The sequence below is a fragment of the Rhamphochromis sp. 'chilingali' genome (assembly GCF_963969265.1).
Source record: "Rhamphochromis sp. 'chilingali' genome assembly, chromosome: 17".
Lineage (NCBI taxonomy): Eukaryota > Metazoa > Chordata > Actinopteri > Cichliformes > Cichlidae > Rhamphochromis > Rhamphochromis sp. 'chilingali'.
This window is the reverse complement of record NC_137944.1, coordinates 20,522,890-20,545,230: the sequence shown is the minus strand read 5'-3', so window position 1 is coordinate 20,545,230 and position 22,341 is coordinate 20,522,890. Positions and strand designations below refer to the sequence as shown.

The 22,341-nt window shown below is 38.0% G+C and overlaps 1 protein-coding gene across 3 annotated transcripts; it reads right to left on the bottom strand.

Moving 5' to 3' along the window:
- Positions 1–560: 560 nt before the first annotated feature.
- On the bottom strand, positions 561–19,325 carry ptpn2b (protein tyrosine phosphatase non-receptor type 2b; the record flags this gene model as incomplete). 3 transcript variants are annotated; one of them, XM_080862816.1, is made up of 10 exons in its annotated part: positions 19,100–19,325; positions 18,478–18,568; positions 18,289–18,389; positions 13,565–13,663; positions 11,206–11,343; positions 10,379–10,588; positions 8,497–8,658; positions 6,777–6,982; positions 6,058–6,153; positions 561–1,508 (listed from the first exon to the last, which is right to left on the bottom strand). In XM_080862816.1, exons 1-10 carry the CDS (start codon positions 19,184–19,186, stop codon positions 1,487–1,489), a joined length of 1,212 nt encoding a protein of 403 aa, XP_080718942.1. In that variant the 5' UTR covers positions 19,187–19,325. The 3 variants fall into 3 exon arrangements, with proteins under 3 accessions (XP_080718942.1, XP_080718943.1, XP_080718944.1); XM_080862817.1 differs by having other exon boundaries at positions 6,786–6,982; XM_080862818.1 differs by lacking the exon at positions 561–1,508 and having other exon boundaries at positions 6,054–6,153; positions 6,786–6,982.
- Positions 19,326–22,341: the final 3,016 nt, after the last annotated feature.

Genomic DNA, 22,341 nt, shown 5'->3' with positions numbered 1-22,341 from the left:
TTTTAGGATTCTCTCACATCCTGAAATTAGATAGAAGATTATAAGATGCCACGGAAGTAAACCAACAAAATACAACATAGAATAAAATTTGAACACAATAAATTGTTCATGGACAAACACAACTATTTTAAACTGGGTTTTTTCTGTTGTATAGCTCTTACTATATTTACTGGGTCTCAGCATTTACAACCACTGTGGGCAACAACCTACATACTGCTAGTTTAGCTTAGTATGAAAACTAAAGGAAAAACTGACAAAAATCTATCCTCCTGCTACTAAAAATGTTTAGTTTTACATCTTGAACACCAAATCATCATAAAATTACATTTAAAAAATGACTAAATATAATTTTATGGATGGTTATGTGTCTTTGTAATCTTCGTTTAGCTTACAACTGATAATTTTAGCTAACCAAATACTAATTCTTCCAATTTATCCAACTTCTTTTCATCCAAAAGAAGACATATATTATTGTTTTAATATTATTATTATTATTGTTATATTTAATTAATATAGCACCAAACCAACAGGTTTGTAGATAAATAACCACAGAAGAACAGTTTGTATGTAAACTAGATGATACCAGTTTTAATTACAGATTACACTCTAAAAAACAAAAACAAACTTAAGACAATTTGTTTCAAAAGGAGAACAAGTCAGCTTTAAATCAGCTTTCTACTTTATCCAGGTGTGTAACATAAGCTTTCGTCCTTTTTTCTTCTTCTTTTGGTATTCAGGGTTTCCTTTACAAGCAAAAATATGTCATTTTGTACACATCTCTCTTAAAAAAAAAAAGAAGAACACTATGTACATCATGGAAACATTACATGTCACTGAATTTCTCACATGGGAGCGAGACAGTGTGTTTCATTCAGCCGGCCCCACATCACCTGAAAAACTTCAAGTAATTTATTATAAAAAAATAGAACATTTTTTACTTTTGCCTCTGAAAAAATGTTTTTTACCCTTTTCCAAAAATACACATATAAACAGCATTACAAATTGGCAATGCATAGCCCCTATTTTCAGTCTGAATTTCATGAATGTAAATGAGCGTAAAAGAATGAGAAAGCTGCAAAATAATATTATTAATGCCAAAAAAGAGAGCGAGAGAAAGAAAAAACAAATCTTTTGACTCCGGAAGCAGCATTGACAGTTTAAGGTTGAGGTGTGGCCAGAGGGGTAAAGCGCTGGTGTGCTTGTCTTTAAACGAATGTCAAAGTGTCCACTGTAAACAATGAGGATGAGAGATCGGAAAGGTGAGCCGGAGGTGGACGTGATGTGTTCCTGATGGTAGAAGAAACAGAAATGTTGGCTCTAACTAATGATGATAGGCCGGTATGCAAGGAAAAAAAAAGACACACAAGCAATGAAAAGGAAAAGGAGCGCTAGCTGAGGACATGGAGGTGAGGAAGATTGGGAGAGAGCTGGAGTTCCCTGCCGATGTTGGCTTTGCTGCCAGAGTTGTGGCTACAGGTGGAGGTGGTTAGTAGTCGCTGGTTTTCGCCCTGTGAAAAGAAAATAAAGAAAAATAAGTTCCTGTTAAACTCAAAAAAACTTTTTTCTGTCGGTCAGTGAAGCTTAAGAGTGATCAAAGGAAGCCGTGCTACGAAAAATCCCGTTAGTATCTTAGGCTTGGCCGAGCTGCCGTGATGAAACCGCAGAAAGCAGGAATCTAAAGATCACTTTGATCACATCAACATCAGACCGACTATCAGAGCAGCAAAAGCAGCTGTTATGCTTAATAAAACTCGTCACACTCACAGGGGGTTTCCTGCATACAAAAATCCCCCCCAAAAGAAAAAGATCACCACAACTGTTTATTTGTTTATGGCCAGCAATACCATAGTAACCTTTTGTAACTTGAGGTCTTTGTCTCAACCAATCATATTTATGTACCCTCCAAAGGCTCGATGAGAGCCAGGAAAACCCCCGAGTGGTTCAGAAGCTTTCAGCTGAAACACGAAAATGTTTCGTTATTTTAAAGCGTCCAAAGACATCCCTGTTTCGTTCTTTGCTTTTAGGACTAGCTTTGCATTGCCTTGCATGTGAAAGACTTTAGATACCAATATGATATTTCAGTGCCCAGTGTTTGTTTTAAAAGGCCAACCTCCAACAGTATCCAGCTGCTGAAGTTGCTCATGTTTCGACTGCTGGTGTGGTTTGCCCTGTGCTGCTGATGATGCGTACACTTGGCTGTGGTACTGTATGAATCTGTGCTTCTGTGGGGAACGTTACCAACACACTACTGAAGTTCAGGTATACAGAAATGCTACAGTGTAGTACCCAGCCGCACCCAGAGTACAGTAAAGGTAAGGAGTCTGTGTTAATTCAAGTCTATCATGCTCGAGTAAATTCTATTTCAACAAACAATGGCAGTGATTTTTATTGCACTTTCTGGAGGGTGCCAGAAATTCCTCTAGGCAGGAAAAGCCCTGCACACAACTGTAGTATGTAGTCATAGAGTCAAAGTGAGCTACCAAACCAGCTCCTCCAGTTCCAACGTGCAAGGGTAAAGACGTAGTGTAATCACAACCAACAATGGTATGTTACGGATACAGCCAAGCTTTTCCCCACATCTCAGAGAAATGTTCAATATTTTTGTAAAGTAAAGCAAAAGTTGCCCTCTCCATTAGATCTAATGATCAGTGCTAAAATGAAGAACGTAGATGACTGCTGTAGAGCTGGAGTCGGGCCTGAAATTACACTTACATTAACTCTGACTGCTTTAATAACACATCAAACTACATGTGTGTAGTTTCAGCCTCTTCCGTTTTGAGGTCTGGGACTGTTGGTTGGATAGAAGTAAACACTGAAGCGCTTTACGTAACTTACAGGCACTTCAACTATTTCCAGACACACAAGCAAAGAAAAAAGAAAAGAAAAGAAAACGATCTAAAAATTAGTTGTTAGTTGAGCAACAGGAAGTGTTTTTGATCTTCCAGCCTGTTTAAGTAAGAAAAGCTGCTGATTTAATATTCAAACTTTATAAAGTCCAAAACACAATTGATGCACTTCACAATACACAAATCCACTAGGAAAACAGACACAATAAAGTCCTCAAGATAGAAAAAACATGCAGCAAATCCAGACATATCCACTCATTATTTTAAAAAGTTAAGCCAAAGCAGATGTTCTTTAAACCTGCATTCTTTCTATGTGGGGGGCAACTGTTTAGGGAGGCTTTCCGAATTCAACAAGATTATTTTAATATATTTTACTGTCTGCATTAAGTTAGAAGAAAAAGGATCACAAATCAGGGTACGCCTTAGCAGAGCCACAGGCAGCTGCAATCAGCTGTGTACTCTTTAGACTGTTTTTTAATTATCATCCTGAAAATACATCAATATATCTTTGAACTCTTTGATTTGTGTGTTTGAGATGCACTTCTGGCTGCTTCCTCTCACAAATGTTACAATGACACAGGTGAGGTTCCAGAAGTAAAAATCCCATTCATGTTCTCCAGGAGGATTTTTGATTATGGGCCATAAAACCAAAAAAACAAAACTAGCCTACCCACAATCTTAAATTGAATCGGCAACGTCTGTGATTGGTGGAGGCTGGTGTTACCGTGGCAATGTTTAAATCTGCAGATTGCTTAGTGGGAAGAAAGTTCAGAAACTGCAAGAGCTGTCACTGCAATCGGGAACAAAGAACTGTACCATACACACAACTACACTATCCTTTACTAAACACAAACACACACACACACACACACACACACACACACATATATATATATATATATATATATATATATATATATATATATATATATATATATATATATATATATATATATATACATATATATATATACATATATATATATATATATATATATACATATATATATATACATATATATATATATATACATATATATATATATATATATATATATATATATATATATATATATATATATATATATATATATATATATATATATATACATATATATATGTATACACACACACACACACACACAACACTATTATTTTACAGCAATACAGAAATGAAAAGAATTCAGTTTGATTAGGTTTTGCACTATTGGGACGAGTAATTTCTTCACCATTAATTGTGTACCCAGTAATGCACCTTTTTTCTTTTGTTTTCCTTTAATTTTGTGATCCCAAACAAAGATTTTTATGGTCATGCTTTACCTCATGGGTTGTTTGGCTTTGATCAAGGCCTAAAACTCTCAGTATGAGGATTTTAGGAAAAGTAAATAGAGAAAATGAATGGGGAAATTCACATCTGGAACCAGAGCCTTTTTAAAAAAAAAGCTTTTCTGGTGTTTCACTGCTACTTTGGCAGTGCTGCTTATTTTGTGTGTTAGCCAGCAAATAGCTTAAAATGAGCTTTGTGAAAACAGAAAGCAAACTGCTGTGAGCAGCTAAGACTGCTGATTTTTCAAAAGTTAGCGCTGACTGCATCTTGATGTGGCGTTTGATCCATAGAGGCGCACTTTCAGCTGCTTACAACAACCGAATATTTCAGAAATACATCGACTGACAAAACACCGAGTGGATTTCCGCTGGAGCACATGTATCAAGATTTTAAAACTGAAGCTGTGGGCGTTTGACCATCAGTAGACTCAGCTGGGTTTTCAGTCAGACCCACTCCTCATTTGTCAGAACGGCAGGATGGAGGGCTTCATCAAAGGTCCAATCACTGATGTATTTTTCTATAACTGCCAAGGGACAATCTATGCTTCTGCCTTCTCTTTCCAGGCCTCCTTCCTTGCATGACTTTTATTTTCAAAGCAGAGGTTGTTGATTAATCTTTCGTACGCCCACTTTCTTGACAGGGTTTACTGCAGAGATAAAACGCTGACGGCAAATTCAAATATATGATGCATAATAATAATTAGCATTTTGCATTGTTCCAACCGAACCTGACATTTCAGAGTTTCGAAAACCAACAACCACAAATGTACTCACACTCGCGCAGCATGCTAGAGTGCAGCCAAAATTAACAACTCCAAAACCACAAGAGCCAAGCAAATCATCAAAGGAAGAACAAAACCCCAAGAGAAAACACGGCAATACACACTTACATACACACACCTGCACACACGCAAACACACAGACCTCCATGTACAAGAGTGGGTGTTCTTTCTTTTGTTTTGTTTTTTTAAAGCTGCGGGTAAATTTCGTCCGTTAAACGCGCTCTCCGTGGTTGTCGTTGCTGCCTCAGAGGGGGGTAAAGATACACCGCCCCCCGCCGGACAGCCGAGCTCTTGTCATGTGCAGCAAATGCAGCCCAAACTGTCCAGGAGAACCACAACAACAGTGTAAGATCTTCACAGAAATGGCGCCGTTTTGCCTGTATTACTGGAACAACGCTGACATGTCACACAACAAAGGCTGCCTTCTCAGAAGTGATTCAGTGAGAAGCAGTTTTTTTTTTCTCTTGAGGTGCACTGTCATCAGAAATAAGGTGTCAACCTGTGCCTTCATGAGAACGTAAGCTGTGTGTCAGCTGGCTAGGCTAGAGGAGTCGATGCATAAGAATTATGAGAAACAGAAACAGAAAATTATAAAAGCTAAAAAAAATGAAGTTTCAAGACCGACTTGGGGTAACTTCTGCTATTAGAGGTTTAAGTCACACACTGGGAAAGCCTGTGTATCCCTTAAAGTAAATTAAAGTGTAGCTGAAAAATGACTTGTATCCTCTTGTATTTGACATCGTAACAGTGGTCAAATAAAAATTCTTCTCCGCTGTCTACAAGAAAATAAAGACCTAAGAGAGTGCAAAATCATTCGATGCCTCAATTTATGCATTTTAACACCTCGCTTACTGCTAAAGCCATTTATTAAATACAACACAGTGGTGTACCTGACTTCCATTGGGGTAATTAACCCCAATGGACTACCTAAATTTGCCCACGTTGATTATTTTTTACACACATATGTAACGCTTGGCAGTCCAAATTTCAGCAGGTACTGACATGGTGCATGAAAAATCATCCCAGAGAACACCAACTTGATGATTTGACTATAAAAAACAAAAAAGAGAGTAAAAAGTGGTTTAAACCAAAACTTTAATCACCTTTTTCTCTTCCTCTCAGAGTCATTTGTCCTGGACTTGCTTTGGGGTGTCTTGGCTGTGCTCGATTTGGAGATGCTGTCTTCCCTGCGTCGTTTTCTGCGTAGAAAGGAGGAACGCAGGTAAACAGTTGTTTAGTAACAACGGTACATTTAATTTTTTTTTACACATGTAGCCTGTAGCCAAGTCCAAATGACACCAAACAGAGACGGTATAGTTTAACATTTTGTCATCAGTTTTTACTCCTGGTTTTATAGATTCTAGTTTTTCTCAGATTTGTTTCCAGAGTGGATTTTCTCATTTCAGTTTGGTTCTCATTAGAATCAGTGTAAGTTTCAGTATTTTCAGTTATTATAATGTGGGAAGTAATTGCCTGGGATAGAATAAAGAAGTCAGACCAGTTTTAAAACACACTTTATAATGACAATCGGCTGTGCTGACAAATGTGACCAAACTGAAAAAGTCTAAAACTAAAGATGTTTCCTCTAAGTTTGCCATTTAAAATTTAAGTACAAAGTGTCATTTCAGTTAATTTCATTGTTTTGTTTGGTTTTTTAATCCCAGTTTAATTTTTTCTTCTATTTTTTATGGGTTTCATCGGATTCACTTTACATCTATCCTCACTCTGACATTCATACTTTGTTAGAAGTTGAACCAGTAATAGGTCAATCAGCTGATTATTGGCTGATAATCTACACACGCTTTTTGTTTATCAGACTCACTGTACTGACTGTGCTGTGCTGCCATCGAGCTCCTGCTCCTTGCAGGGAGACTGTGCAGGCGCTTTGCCGTCCTGTCTGTAGTCCCCTCCGTCCTCCTGCTGGCTGCCATTGTGCCGCTCCGTCGGACACCTGGCCTGTGGCTGAGGTGCAGGGGGAGACTCTGATAGCGGCTCCTGATCTTCCTTGGATAATTCCCGCCATTGATTCTACACGGAAAGATTGACAGCAAACAGGATGGGAACAGCAGTACTTTTTTCCAGTGACAAAACATTCTGTGTGTTTCCACTCTGTAAAATGACATTGTGCAACAAAAGTATATAGAGCAGGTTAGGTTTATGAGGTTAAATACGTAAATACAACGCAGAGCGCCTGGTGCTGCATGTAAAGGACTGTCTCAGATAGCATTTTTCAAGGATAAGGATTCAAAGACAATACAATGTAAAATCTGTCTACCTTTTAGGACTCTCAAAAGAAAACAAAACCTAAATTTTAAGAAGAATTTGGTAGTGTGTATCGCAGTCTTCTAAACCTATTAGCTCTGAATACATTACTGCTGTGTCCTTGTCTGCTCTTGTCTTCATCTCCACAATAATTGCTGAAGACAGAGAGCAAAGACGGAAACAGTTATTTTGTAAGTAAAGACTAAAAGTTGACTTTGTATTCGGTTTGTAGCAGTGTTGGGGTAATGTATTACACATTTATTGTTAGTTAACTACTCCCTCGAGGGAGTAATTAGTTACACTACACGTTACATGGCAATCGCCATGGTGATTCTACTGTAGAAACATCAACAGGGAGTAATGGAGGGTATAGTCTGACTGCTCAACACTTCCTTTGTTACGTGTTGAAGATCAGGCTCTGGGTGCTGGGCTGAGGACTGCATGCACTCAGCTTTAACATCACTCTGAGTCTTGCCTAGCTTAGCATTTGCATGCTGTCTGTGCAGATGTTTGCAAAGAGTCAAAGTTGTATTGTATTAGCATATATTGTATTAGCAGTATAATACAATTGTTTCCATCCTGGACGCAGTTTGCGCTTTACAATTGCACACTCGCCCTTTTGCGCAACAAAAAATTTATGTTTACTACTTCAACAAGTGCGCAGGAAGCAAAAAGCAATAATTTTCTTGGGAACACATTGCACCCAGCAGGATCATAGTGATGCACACCAACCAAATCAGTGTGGCCATAATGTGGCTCCCTTACTGACAAATATAGTTCCCTTGATTTACAACTTGGGGATTTTGTAGATAAATAATATTCCTTCCATATAAAGTAAACAGATACCATGCGTTTGATTTATATTTACTGCTATACTTGTGTTTATCTATGTGTCCTAGAAAAGCTCAGACTCAACACACAGTCTAAGTTTAAATGGAAGAACAGAATACCAATGTTTTAGTTATCATTTTCTTGCATTGTAATTCACACTGGGCTTATTGTAATACTTTGTTTGAGCCTTCAGATCTCAAGTTGTCAGCCTGGCTTTCCAATCCCCAAATATTCCACCATCTCTCTTTGACTAATTCACAAAGTAAGCCCCCAGTAAAATATGAAAATATTTCACAGTCTGCTGATTCTAAATCTTTTTCAGAAAAAAATAACTCCTGCTAAAAAAGTGGGACTACACACAGGCCTCCAATTTTACACACGAACAACGGATTGAGAAAGAAAGTCACCTAATTGTTTTTTATTTTTTTATTCCTGTCTGGAACAGCTACCTGTACAGATGAGTCTCCCATGATAAACTTTGCCCCTTCAAGGACAGCCATGTATGAGAATCGCAGCTGATCAGGAGTCTGAATCAGGCCCATTCGGTATTTCCTCATGTTCAGCAGGATGCTTTTGATGTCTACTGATGAGGGGTCTTTCCTCTTGTCCATCTAGAAGATACAGCAATAATACACATTTCCATTAACCAGAAGGAAATCCCAAATCTCTTTATGTTAACCCATGTTTTCAAAGGGAAATCCAAATCAATTTAATCTCCATTATTTTTTCATCTACAGCATAAACTTGTAAATAACCTGAATGTTTGAGTCTGTATTTTTAAGTTAATCCTGTATTTATTCAAAGCACTGTCTGTTTTGGAAGGCTATAGTGAGTAAACTCTCACATAAAATAAGGACAGTGAATGGTTAACTACAGTACAACATTATCACTCTGGAAGCCTGCCAGATTCTGTCAATGAAACACAAACACAGTGACAGCTTGCCAGCTGGTTTAGAGGAAAAAGGAGCTTTCTGACATTTCCCAACAGGCTTTATTTCCAGGATGTTATATAAACTATCAAAACCTGCCTCTAAAGCTACACCTTACTGTGCTCTTTTAGGAGGAAGGGCAAGCAAAGACAGCCATAATTTCAGTGTAGAAGTTTTAAAAATATTTTTGTACCCTTACACTGCGTTTTCTCAAAATGCAAAACTGTGTTGTATTTGGAGTGTGGGATAAACGTAAATGTACTTCACTTTTATTTTTTCGGCATTTTTTCTCTTATATCTATGTGCTTAAGGTGCGTCAGTCAGACATTCAAACACAATTATTTTCATATTTAAGCGCCAATAGATTCATTACGAAAGTTACTGAGCTCATGCCATTTCTTAACATAAAGTGCACATACAAATGTCAAATAATAACTTGTGTGTTAATCTTTAAAATAAGCACAGGTCAAAGAGGGCAAACCTCGCCCAGGGCAGCGCACCCTCTGGGCAGTATTTACATTTAAGAGAACAGTATTGTATTTTGTGTATATATATTTTGTTTTTGTTTTCTTTGTCCTTTTTCAACGTAAATAAGAAAATGTGTAGTACATTGAAAATAACAGATTCTGAGGTCAACTCGAAGGAAAGGCATATGTGAAATGTAAAAGTGAGGTCAAAAGTCAAACCTGACACAATTAAACTTCGATCCAAACTATAAAGTGATTTTTAAAATCCCCATGTATCAGTTTCATTTCTTAAATGTTGCCAATACAAACAAAGGCAGCAGAATTTAAGGAGAGTTTTAAACACAAAAGATCTTTTATGGCGGTTTGACCTTATTTCACCTTGAAGAAGAGGACAGAGGTCCAAAGTAACCATATACTTAGAATCCCCATATAGCACTGCCTCTATGTTGTCAATACAAACAATGGCAGTAAGAAACACATTTTAAAATATCTCTATATAGCATTATTATCTCTTTGACCTTTAGCTCAATCTGTTGACTGTGAAGGAAAGATCAGAGGTCAAATGTGGCATGATATGATAAATCTTTCTATATACCATACTTTCTATATGTTGACAATACACTGCAAGCTTCTAAGACTTGTAGCTTCTAAGTTATAAAGCTTTTTTAGTAATTTTCGACCATTAAATCAATATGTTGACCCTGAAGACATTGGTGGATGTAAGCCAAATTTTAATGGACCATTAACATGACCCCACTCTACACCCCTACAAAGTTTTATCAAAATTCATTCAAAGCTTTTCAAGCTATTGTGCTTACAGGCAGAATGACACACACGCAAACACTACTACAAAAATAATCTCCTTGGTGGAGGTAGCAAAAATACATGAAACGCATTCAGTCGGAGCTTGCGTAGAACAAAGACCCAGGACTTACCAGGACCAGGCATGTGTCAACTAGTGAAAACGTCCCTGAGCGTCCGATTCCAGCGCTACAGTGCACCACAGCTGGTCCTTGATCTGTGCCCAGTGCTCCAGATTCCCGCACCTTAAAGAGGAAGTTTAGGAAGGAAGCCGGGGACTCGGGGACACCAAAATCGGGCCACGTTGTGTAATGAAAGTGGTAGAGCTCCCTTTTCTCCCCTGTCTGTGAAAGGAGATAAAGCAGGGCTCACTAGCAGTTAAACTCTAAAACTTTGCTCTATGTGTATTTACACTTTCAGTTGTCTTTATCAGTGCTGACTGGGGTAACTGGAGGTTACTTCCGTTTAAGAACTGGACTTGGCAAACAAGTCAGCAACAACACTTTCAGTTTCTTTTTGTTGAATAAACCTGCTCCTGAAAAAACACCAATCCAGCAAAATAAACTTGGCTGTAAATTTCCATTAAGAACGCTCCTTTTGGCGCTCATTTTAAATATGATGAAACAAGTAGCTGGAGGATTACAGAAACTCAAAATTAAATGATTTGATTTTACGCTGTACTTTGTGCATTTGCCATTTATTTAAAACGTATCAGACTGCTCTCTTGCATCGTTTGCACCTCATTTACATTTTCCATCGACATCTTCCCACCTCCACACTGCAAAACCTTTGTTTGCGTGGGAGAAAAGCTTTGTAAAAATCTGATAAAAAAACAAAACATAATAATAATATGTGTCATTAGTGAATAAGGGCAAATCTTTGGTGTGAAACCTCTAAATTTTACTTCTCCTTCGCCACCTTTTGCTGGTAATTCCCCACACTGAGTAATGCTGTGGCCTACTTGAATGTTCTGCAGCTCCAGCCTTCTGGTGGTGTAGTAAGACTTGGTGTCTTCTGACAGCAGTGTGACCAAGAAGCGTGTGTCTCTGAAGGCCATCTCCCTTTCCTCTGCTGTGGGCCAGTACTGGGCACACTTTTCCTATCACATGAGAGGAAACACACACATTAAAAGGAGAAGTAGAAGCGGCTATTCAGGGACGCTGAATAATAACTTTACACACATTGCGGTCAAATATCTTCTTAATTCTACCCGGTGACACTGACGCTAACGTCACATGACACAAAACATGTATAACTCTGCGTAAAAAAAAGTATTTGTGTACTTCCTTCCTGTAGACGTTTATGTCAGTTAGTCCCTGCCAAATGTAAAGCCTTGTTCAATTCCAATTCAGCAAGTCTAAGTTTATCACTCAACTTTGCCAATCTACAGAGAAGATCCTTGTGAGTTTAAAAATATCTGTTGATTAGGTGCTCTGTATCTTTCATTTCAAAGAAAACCGGCACAGAGTGAATCTCATGACCCAGCAGGATCCACTTCAGCTGCTTTACGGAGAAACAGAGAGGTCACAGCTGCTCTGCCAACCCGTTCTCACTCCCAAAGCGTAACATTTTACGCTAGGTGACAAATCGTCACCATATTACGTTTTCGGCTACCCACCACGTTCCTAAATGACGACCTCGGAAAAAGAGGAAATATGAGAACCGTCTGGACTGAACCTACACATGTTCGCTCTTTTTCTTCAAATCGCTTAGAAACACGCTATTTAACATCATTAAAGTCCTGGTTAAGGTCAGGAATAAGGTTATGGTCAGGGCTAGGGATAAGGTTAGGTTTAGGGCTGGAATACAGGGCTGGAACGTCTACTACCGCGGGAGCGTCATTGCACTGGATTCCAGCCATAACCCGCCGCGTACCATAAGAACGCCGAAGGTCTCCTTTCGCGTTCCTCAGGAACGCCGCGGGACGTGACAAAACGTCGACATGTTACGCCTCGGGAGTGAGAACGCTCTGGCTCTGCACGACAGACTTTTAGTGTGCGTGTTTAATCTGAACATTGCAGGATCACTGGAGTTAGAGGAGTTGAGAGGTTTGGCTGCATCCCAGATCCACTCAATACATCTGTGTGTGAACACACTGTCAAAACACTGAATTCCAGTAATCCTGCTGACAGGAGGAGGGCGAGAGTACATACAGATTAAGCCTCTAAAATTTATAAACCCACATTTTTTCACGTTTCATGTTGCAGCTCTGCATCCAGACAAAAAACAAACAAACAAAAACACAAAAACACATTTCTCCCACTCAAATGGAGCTTTTCCAAAATGGCTTTTGCAGTGTGTAAATATAAGGATGCCAGGTTATTGTTTCAGTGTGTGCAGAGTAACACGAGCGTGTCGAAAAAGACAACTTAAGCCATCCTTGCGAGGTCTGTCGGCCAGTGTTGTAAGAAAAACAAATTCCTTCAGGTTTCATGCCAGTATAGGCAAAAAAAACACAGTAGAGCTGTTATCAGATAATGTTGTGATTATGAAAAAAAGGGGCTTAATATCACATTGTGACATCTCAGGAATGCTGGTTTGGAAAATAAAAACAAAAGATTGCATTTTCAGCCAGATTTAAAATCGCTACAGAAAAGGACGATACTAAGATGTGTAAGGAACCGACCCTGTTGAGTAAACAGCTGTCTGTGAGGCCTCAGTTGGGGGGTTGAGATTATCCATCGCCATCACCGACTGCCTCTTTTTACCAAATGTTGGCTTTTTGTTGCCAAGGAGGTCACGTGATGCTTAGGTCTGTCCATTTGTTTGTTTCCCTGTTTATTAACAGGATTACTTAAAGCTTAGTGAAGGATTTGAATGAAAATATTTACCAGAGAGTGTGGGCCTGGGCCAGCTTAAAAGTAATTAACAACTGAAGTCAAGTCAAGACTTGGATGTGGGAATTTCTCTACTGTTGTGATGAGACGAGGGAAAATTGAACCCTTTGCAAATACACATCAAACCGAAACACTGTGAGACCTCGCTGTGAAGTTCTTAGGAAAACGTCATTGGATCCATGGATGCAGTCATGATTATTGGATATTTCATCGTGGATGTAAATGTGGTGTGTTACTTGACATCTGACCATTTAAAAAGTTTAATATGAGCACTAAAAAGTGCTTAAATTATTTCACACTACCAGCAAGCAAGTAAGTGTGCGTGTGTGTGTGTGTGGCTGAAGATAAAACAGTCGATCTCTTGACAAGTTTTTCTGTGGTCTATTTGATATTTCTGCAAATTTCTGTGTGTGGGTGCACACAGTCGAATAACAGAAGTCATACCAGAGAGTGTAATCTGTATCTGCTGTACTCTACACTCACCGAGCCTTTCTCTATGACTCTGTTGAGCATGATGACTGCTTTGGTCTTTTGCTCCCAGATCATGAGCCAAAAGTGACCACAGGTGTTCCTGAGGGGGCCCTGTGGACAAAATAAATAAATAAATAAACAGAAAAACAAACAAACGCTTCAATCAGTTACACAGCTGGAAGAGTGGGAGGTCCACAAAACAAATTCATGTGATGTCTATGCTTTGAACAATAACATCAGATCCACTCAATATATTAGCCATGCAACACACAGAGGTTGGTCTCTAATCTTATGGTCAGCATGCCGCAGAGATTTGCCGCATGACAGCAAGAGTTAAAGATCAAAACTGCTAAAGGTTACCATGTGGCTGAGCTGAGTAAATTATTGGTGGGCTGAAAACCATCAAAATGTCAAAGGTCTTTCATGAGTCTCTTAAAAGTCTGCCTTTATGTTCAGAATACATAAGACAGAGGTACAGTAGTCAGTAGTCTCTGCTGCATTCCTGCTAAACAGAAATAAAAAATACAAGTGCTTAAACATCAAGATGACCGGCTCATTTCTTTGATATTAAAAAAACCCTGCTCCTTCACATCAGGACCTCTCCAACATTAGACACATTCAAAACTCTTTGAAAACTCTTTTTTATTCTTCAGCATTTCAATCATAATGAGTTTCAATTTATGATGCCTTTTTTTCAAACTCTGTTGATAATTTTACAGCACTTTGTTTTTAAATGTGCTACAGGAATTAACTTGACCTCACGAGCCATTTCTCTGGAGTTATGCTGAGGAACATTTTACGCGGTCTTCAGTCGTCAGCCACAGAGAAGCCCATCATCACAGCCAAGAAAACATAACATACGGGATTAAAAAGAAAGAAAATTAAAGGATTAAAAGTTTTAAAAAAAAATCATCATCACATTTATTGATGTGGAAAGTAACTGCTGCAATTTTGGTTATAGTTTTAAATGTGTAATGATTGCTTTGTGTAACTACTTTCAGCTGACTCTGATCAGACTAGTGGGATGCTGTAACATTTTAACAAACCACAGATGACTCATCTCCAAAGAAGCAATACAAGAAAACAAAAAGTGTGAAAAAAAATAACCCACTGGATGTTATGGATGACTGACAGAACTCAAGTGTGTAAGACTAGACTAAAAAATGTTGTTAGTCAACATCTCAAAAATATCCTCCGGCCCAACTCTTTACAATCTGTTACTGAAGTGAGAAACACGCGATACAGGGTTGTCGTGTTTAATCGTGAAAACGCTCAGTAGCTTTAAATTAGCGAGGTAGCAGTCAGTGCATGGTGAGCAGAATCATAAATAAAGAGTCTTATCAGCCCGGGCTGTTTAACTGTGGTGATGACCGTTGAAGTCATTTGTCCTTTCATTTCCTGAAGACTTGAAAATATTCAAATCTGTGTAGGAAGAATGCACGTCTGGTTAAGAACCAATGGTAAAGGTTTTGGTTTCATACAACGTTTTGCACCAACTGAAACCCGTCACATGATCACCACAACTCTTGTGGCATGAATTCCTGACTCTTAAAGAGAGAATTTCAGCTGATATTTGTAATAACTGTGTCCTCAAAATGTCAACAACTATTAGTCACGCCAGATAACGTAGCAATAAAAAGAATTTCAAAGGCTAATTATGTGAAAACACCCTTTAATTCTTTTCAAGAAGCAATAAAAGATCAGTGTTCCTTCTGATAAATAAAACTCTGTTAACGTGAGTGTTTCACAGCTTCTAGCCTACCTCTCTTCTCTCGCTTCACAAACTTGTGGTATTTCTTAGGTTTCAAATGACTTTTATCTTAATGTCATTATATAATATGTTGTTGCAGTCATTCTGATTTAATTAGTAAAGGCTAAAAAAAAATCACTGACAGAGTTAGTGATATAAAGAAATATTTTCAACAAAACTGCAATTACAACCGGTGGTAGAGAGATTTAGACATCATTATCCGACAAGCAGCAACCCTGGCAGCCAGCCTGCAAGCTGGATGAGACGTGCTGCTTCCAAAAGCATCTCTGTATTTCAGCGATTGTTTTTAAACACGAAAGCTTCAGTTCATGTGTAATATCCACAGCTTATGATGTAACTAAATATATTTCCACAGTTTTCAGGATGTCTTTTGCCATATCTTGTTCTTTGAGTTACTAGCAAACACACAACCACAGAAGATATACTGACCACACCGAGTATAATTAATATATACCATATCTTAGTGTTATATTAATATCTTATACAAACTGCCATGCTAATACAAAGTCCTGAATTTAAATATAAAGGATGAGAGAGGTCATGACAGTGTTGGTAAACATCTATTAGCACAATATTGATACAATAAGCACTACTGGACTTTCATGACGTTGAATTTAAATTGGCCATAACGTCAATGACACAGTAGCTCATCCGTCACAATCCTTTACAACTCACAAAAAAATGTGACCTTGACTTTCAGCACAGTTTAAGTGAAGAGCTATTAGATAATCACCACGCGCATATTTTATTTCACTTAAATATGACAAAAACTCAGAGGAATAGTGGTTCTTGTGAACTGTGTTAGAGACGGCCACAGTTCACAAGAACTTGCTGTGGCATTAGACACGGTCCTTTGGCTGGATGAGCAAAGCAAATTAAACTAAACAATAAAACTAACAACAAAAACATGTCTGAATTAGTAAAAGGAACAGAATTACTAAGAAGTATTTTTAAATCTGTGTAATGGACCTCAGAACCTGTGCAACCAGACATATGATAGCTCAGCTGCCTCAGTAACAACAATGTGGATTTTGATTAACTGTCTACTTCTGACTGCTAATCTCCATATCAGGAACAACTGAGCTAAAATAATAAATGAAGCCGCCACAGGTGTGCCATGTGTGTAAAGGATTTGAATAAGCACATATGGATCATTATGGAACTTCCTATGACCAGCTTTCCTCATATGGGGGGGTTTACTTTTTTAGCTATAATGCACCTTATACTTCACTCTGCTCAATAAAGTTCACCCTTTATATACCATCGGCTCAGCGGCCAGTCCATTTCACAGCCACTCTTTAACTGACTGTAATTCTGTCACTGTTTGTCCTACAGACAAAATTCAAACTGATCCGGAAGATAGAGAAAACCAACTTTATGGCAATATTTGATGTATCATGGCAACACAGTAGTATCTACAAGGTACTGTAGTCTGAATACAGACAGGGAAATCAGCTCTGCCTAGGTTTTACCATGTGTGCTTCACATTACCATAACTCATCAAACATTTTGGGATAGAGAGAAAATTCAAATGCCAGCTCAAAGATCAGAATTATTTTGTAGTTTTACAGCCACAGTAATTGGGGATTAAAGGGTCAAACACTGGTAACTGTATTGTCTTATGGTGTAAAACAAACCAAGTGTCCCCATAAGAAGAAAAAACAACTTTGTTTGGTGATGCTTAGTTTTTATACTGTCAGGTCCAATTAATCCAAAATAACTAGGAGAAATTAAAATTGTATTCTGAACAAGAGCTTTGGTCTCAGGAGGCGCTGGAAGCAAGAAGGACCACTTCAGTTTCTGTTTGTCAAACAGGGTTAGGTTACATTCAGAGGTAAGTCTCATTAATAACCTCTTACAAACAGGTCTATTCACGTCTGCCAAGTCAAGCCAGTAACCTGAATATTACAAAAAAAATCCTAATGTTCCCACTTTAATGCAGACTTTAACTCTTTGCTTCTTCTTTGATGTGAGAATGGGGGTAAAAGTGTGAGTCGATATCTCTAAACAGGTCGCCCTTAGTCAAATTCTCACCTGGAAGTTCGTTTTCTTGTGATAACAGATTGAGTTACTCAGCTCAGGGATTTGCTGTGCCGTGTTATGTCTATTTCCACATGCAAATAACTCTGTCTAACAGCAAATGAAACATCCAACCTGCTTTATTTATTTTGAGCTCTTTTAGTTTGGGTTTTGTGGATTTTTAGAAATTGGAGGCTGAGGTTAAATAACAAACCGGGTGGTAATTGTACACAGGTTAACATAATAAATAATTATGAGGAGAAGAAGGGCATATGCAGAAACTATTATGCAAACTAGCCACATGTACACAGTTTGATAAGAACTGGGGGGAAAAGCCACATTCATATAAATATTACAGAACTAAAAGTGTATATAGAGAGATATTTTAGGGCCTAAATAATCAGTCAGTGTTAATAAATAATGGACTATATGGACCTAAAAGCAAGATCCTTAACACTCTGGTGTCCAAACTACATGACCGATTTAAGATGACCTAGCATCTTAACCTTATCCTCACCGAGTCTAAGGTTTCAACTTGTGTCAAAAGCGCAGACTTCAAACTAAAAACATGACAGAGCAGTAAAGTATGTTTTAGTTTGAGGCATCTAAGTCCTACTGCACAAAAACAGATTGAAGCCAACAAAATAACCATGATTATGTTGTCTATCTTGTGGACCCATGTTGTGGAAGCTTATTAAACACTTTATGATGCGCTAATGATACTGTTAAACTACGTAAAATAGTACATACAAAAGCAAAACGTGTTCTGAATCACATTCAGCGTTATATTTTGAACATCTCAACAGATATTTGGGATTCAGGTATTTGCTTTAGTTTGATAAAATTCCAAGCACCATTTGTGGGGCAGGATTAGGGTTAGGAGATAGCACATATAATGACTTAGACCTCAGAGGGTTAACCATGGTGTAGAACTCCTTGGACTTGCCTGAGTCAGGATGTAACTCCTCTGGGCTTCCTCATTCACTACCAGACTTGCATTGATGTAGTCATTCTCTGTGTTCTTCAGCTTCACCCGACTGTGATCGACTGCAAGTGGGATAAGGGAAATGTTATTTGGGCATGGGCTGTGAATTGACAGGTAAACAGTCTGGCCTTTATACAAATGTTTACCTACATGGACTGACATCCCGATATCTGTTTCTGTTGCGATTCTCCGGATACTTTGCCACTTTGTAGGAACACTCGTGGGACTGGTTCCTGATTTCCTGGACAGCGGGAGTAAGGTTTAGCGACACAAAAGAAAAAGTAATGAAACAAATCACTACGTGTACCAAATTCAAGCGGTTACATTTTCAGTTCCGCCCCTCTCTGAGCATTTTCACTAGGCATATATTATCACATGAGAGCAATCAGAAAACCAGTTGGTTTACTCGTAAACACACGCGGTAACTTTCGGCAGTCATTACATATGAACTAAGAGCAGGATCTTCCCGGGGGGAGAGCGGATTTAACAGTGTAAACAAGTCCGTAGCTATGTAATGTAGCTAATCGCTTCAACCATATGCACGGGCTTATGACATTGACTAAGCTTTCGGTAACATTAAAAGTAAAGTATGTCAGCGACTTCTAAAAATAACGCAAATCATGAAAATGAGCTACAAAGGAAATTATTTAGGAAAGACGGTTATAACTTTATAGTAAATGCATTCCGGACTGTTAGTTTTACTCCAATAAATGCGCGCTTTAAGTACTCACAATCCGCGTTAGCTTTGCGGTTGCTATGCTAACAGACTTACTGAGTAGAGTTTCTGCCACCGGCCCTCTGAATCTATCTCCTCAAACTTCTGGTCCATCTTCACCGTAGCCGTGCCAATCTGTTCCATAGCCGGTTGGGTTGGTTAACTTTTTGACTTTCTACCTCATTACTTTATTTAGGACAGAGAAACCTTTACCCGAACAGTGAACCCTTGTCCTCGCCGCGGAGCTCTCGCTGAGTGTTTGTCCGTTATCTCTCTGCCGCAGTTGTCATCCAAAAGTGAGAAAGGTGCGCATGCGCCACAGAGGTCCCTCCAGCGGTTAACGAATCAAATGCATCAAAGATGTTTAGCGAACAAACAAGATGTCAAACTCCAAGAAAACTTTGTCTGAAGGACTAGTTTACAGTATACATCCACGGAGTTCTATCTAATTTCATATTAAAAATGCACTGGTGCGCATTTTTTTAAGCTTTTTTTTTTTTAACCATGCTCCCTTTTATAAGTTGTCTGTTGTGTGTACGTGTGTGTGTGTTGGTGTGTGTGTGTTTTACATTAGTATTTTGTAAATTATTAGAATATCTCTATGCCACTAAAGCTTCATTCAGTATCTATTGCTCTGATGGCAAATAATCCGTTTTATTACCTCTATCAAATAAATTAAAAGCCTGGCAGGCAAATAAAGATTGCTTGGGGGGCCGGGAAGGGGGGGGGGGGGGGGGGGGGGGGGGTATTTATTAAAGTATTTAAAACTAAAACATTTTAACAATGATTCAAAAAGCAAATGTATCTTTGACATAGATACATTGTTATTACATTATGTAATTGGAAAATAACAGTGTTCACACTTTTAGAAAGCAATACATTTTTAAAGTTTCAGCATAAAGTCATTTTCATTTAAGCAAATATGTCGGCTGAACTGCTAATTAAAGAAAATATCTAATAATACAATTACATGGCAGCAACTTAGTGCATTTAGACTATAACTGGTCATAGTGTAATGGGGTGGGGATATTGTTTTGCACACTATGGACCCTTTACTACTAACTAAGTACTGCTTAAAGACCACAGCCTATCTGAATGTTTTTGCTAATGATCCCTGTATGAGCACAGGGTACCCATCATTTGATTGCTGCTTCCAACATGATAGCATACCATGTCACAAAGCTCAAACTGGTTTGTTGAACATCACAGTGAGTTCACTGTACTCAAATGGCCTCCACAGTCACCAGATCCCAATCCAATAGAGCACCTTTGGGAAGTGTTGGAATGGGAGAATTAATAATATAATATTTTGTCAATATGGATCAAACACTCTGAGGAATGTTTTCAGCACCTTGTTGGATCTAGGCCAAAGAAAATGAAGGTAACTTTGAAGGCAAAAGGAGTACTAATGAATGGCGTTTTAGCAATGAGTTATTACAGCAGAGTTATTTTTCTTCATATATTACACCAATGACAGAAAACAAAAACAACACAACAATTACAAGTTTCTGTTAAATAAAACAAAACTCCCAGGAGGACAAAGTACACTTGGGTAACCTGATTCTTGTTAGTCAAAGTAAGCAAAGGGGTCAAATGAAGCATTTCTAATGTTACAGAGGTTCACATTTCCCTTTTCACCTGTAGCAGGTTTGTCAAAGCTAATGGTTCAACTGGCTTTTTGTTTGTTTGTTTCTGAGGGAATGAAGGATCAGATAGAGGACCACAGAATTTCAATTTATATAGTTACTGTGATGTACACCGTCTGCACACCGTCACAAACTTTAGTGAACTTTTTAAAGTTGGGCAGTCATGGTCATGTTAAGACATGTTACTTATCAACAACTAACAAATATCAGCTTGCTTTGAGAAGAAGAAAGTTGTTCTTAAGACAACATTTTTAAAAAACTACTATTACAGTGACGTTCCCTTCTTTCTTTCTTTTTTCCCCACAGTACAGCAGATGTAAAGGAAAGTCCTGGTGTTGAGACCAGACACATAAAAGTGTTCTCTGTGTAGTCGACCACTAAATATTTGGGTTAAGACTTGTTAGTGGTCATGGCAAAAATACAGTCAGTGTTATTTTTCGATTAGGATGACTCATAAAAAGAAGTTGAATGCTGGAGTTGTGGGTGTGTTACAAAACTACTCAGCAATGTCCGCAGGGGGACAGTGTTTCCTCTGCTACGTAAACACAGGCATGGTCAACGTGTCAAGTCATCAGCTGCAACAAGGAAGAAGTTTTCTAACTCAGTGAGTTATTTCACAAATAAAAGCTTCGTCCGGGAAAAGTAAAAGTAGGTAAAAAAGTAAGAGTAAAATGTTAAAGGTGGTAAAATTGTCCAGGTGATTTTATTTGGATTTGCAAATAATATGTTATTTTACTCATAAGAGCTTATCAGAAAATAACATTTTAGCACAAATTAATCCAAATTCTTAATATGTTTAGCCTTTTTAAACAAAATTCTTTATTTTTAGATGGCAGCTTATTTAAAAAGCATCTGACAAGATAAAAGTGTCATCTTCTGCCATTTGTAAGTTTTACAAATTAAAGAAACTTTAGACAATTTGGGAGAGATAAGATACACACATTAAATGGTAGACAGACACTGCAAAAACAAACAAACAAAACAACCCCAAACAAACAAATACAATATTCATCCAAATTAAATAACACTTTCATTTGAAAGATAATCATCAATAATTTTGTATGACATATAGTGCCACAAATGTTTATGTCATGCACTTTTTTGTATTGTGTGTCGAACATAATGCAGAATGCAGTTTGTCCTACTCTGCTGCAACCTATTAAAAAGCTATTAGAAATTGTAGACTTTAGAAAACAAGAAGAAACTGAATTGCTAAAGATTTGAACGAGGATGTAAGTGTTCTCACTTCCATTTATGTGTGTGAATGAGAGTGAGACAGTGAAGCTGCAAGGAGTAAAGGTAGTGAATTATTGAGACAAACAAAACCCCAAAGAAAAGGCTAACGTTTGATCATTCCCTGTAGGTTTGATATCCCCTGCTGGATCACATATAGAGACAGGTGTGGACACTTACGGTAGACTGAGATAGTTTGGACATGTGCAGAGGAGCAGCTGCATGTGTGTATGTATATATATATATGTATATATATATATATATATATATATATATATATATATATATATATATATTGCTTTACATCGGTTCTTCCACCGCTTATTAGAAAAGCCTTTATCGTGAAAAGCATTTATTGTGAAATTATCATATTACATATCGGAAGTTTGAATGTTGTTTTATTTTGGTGTTTAACTTGAC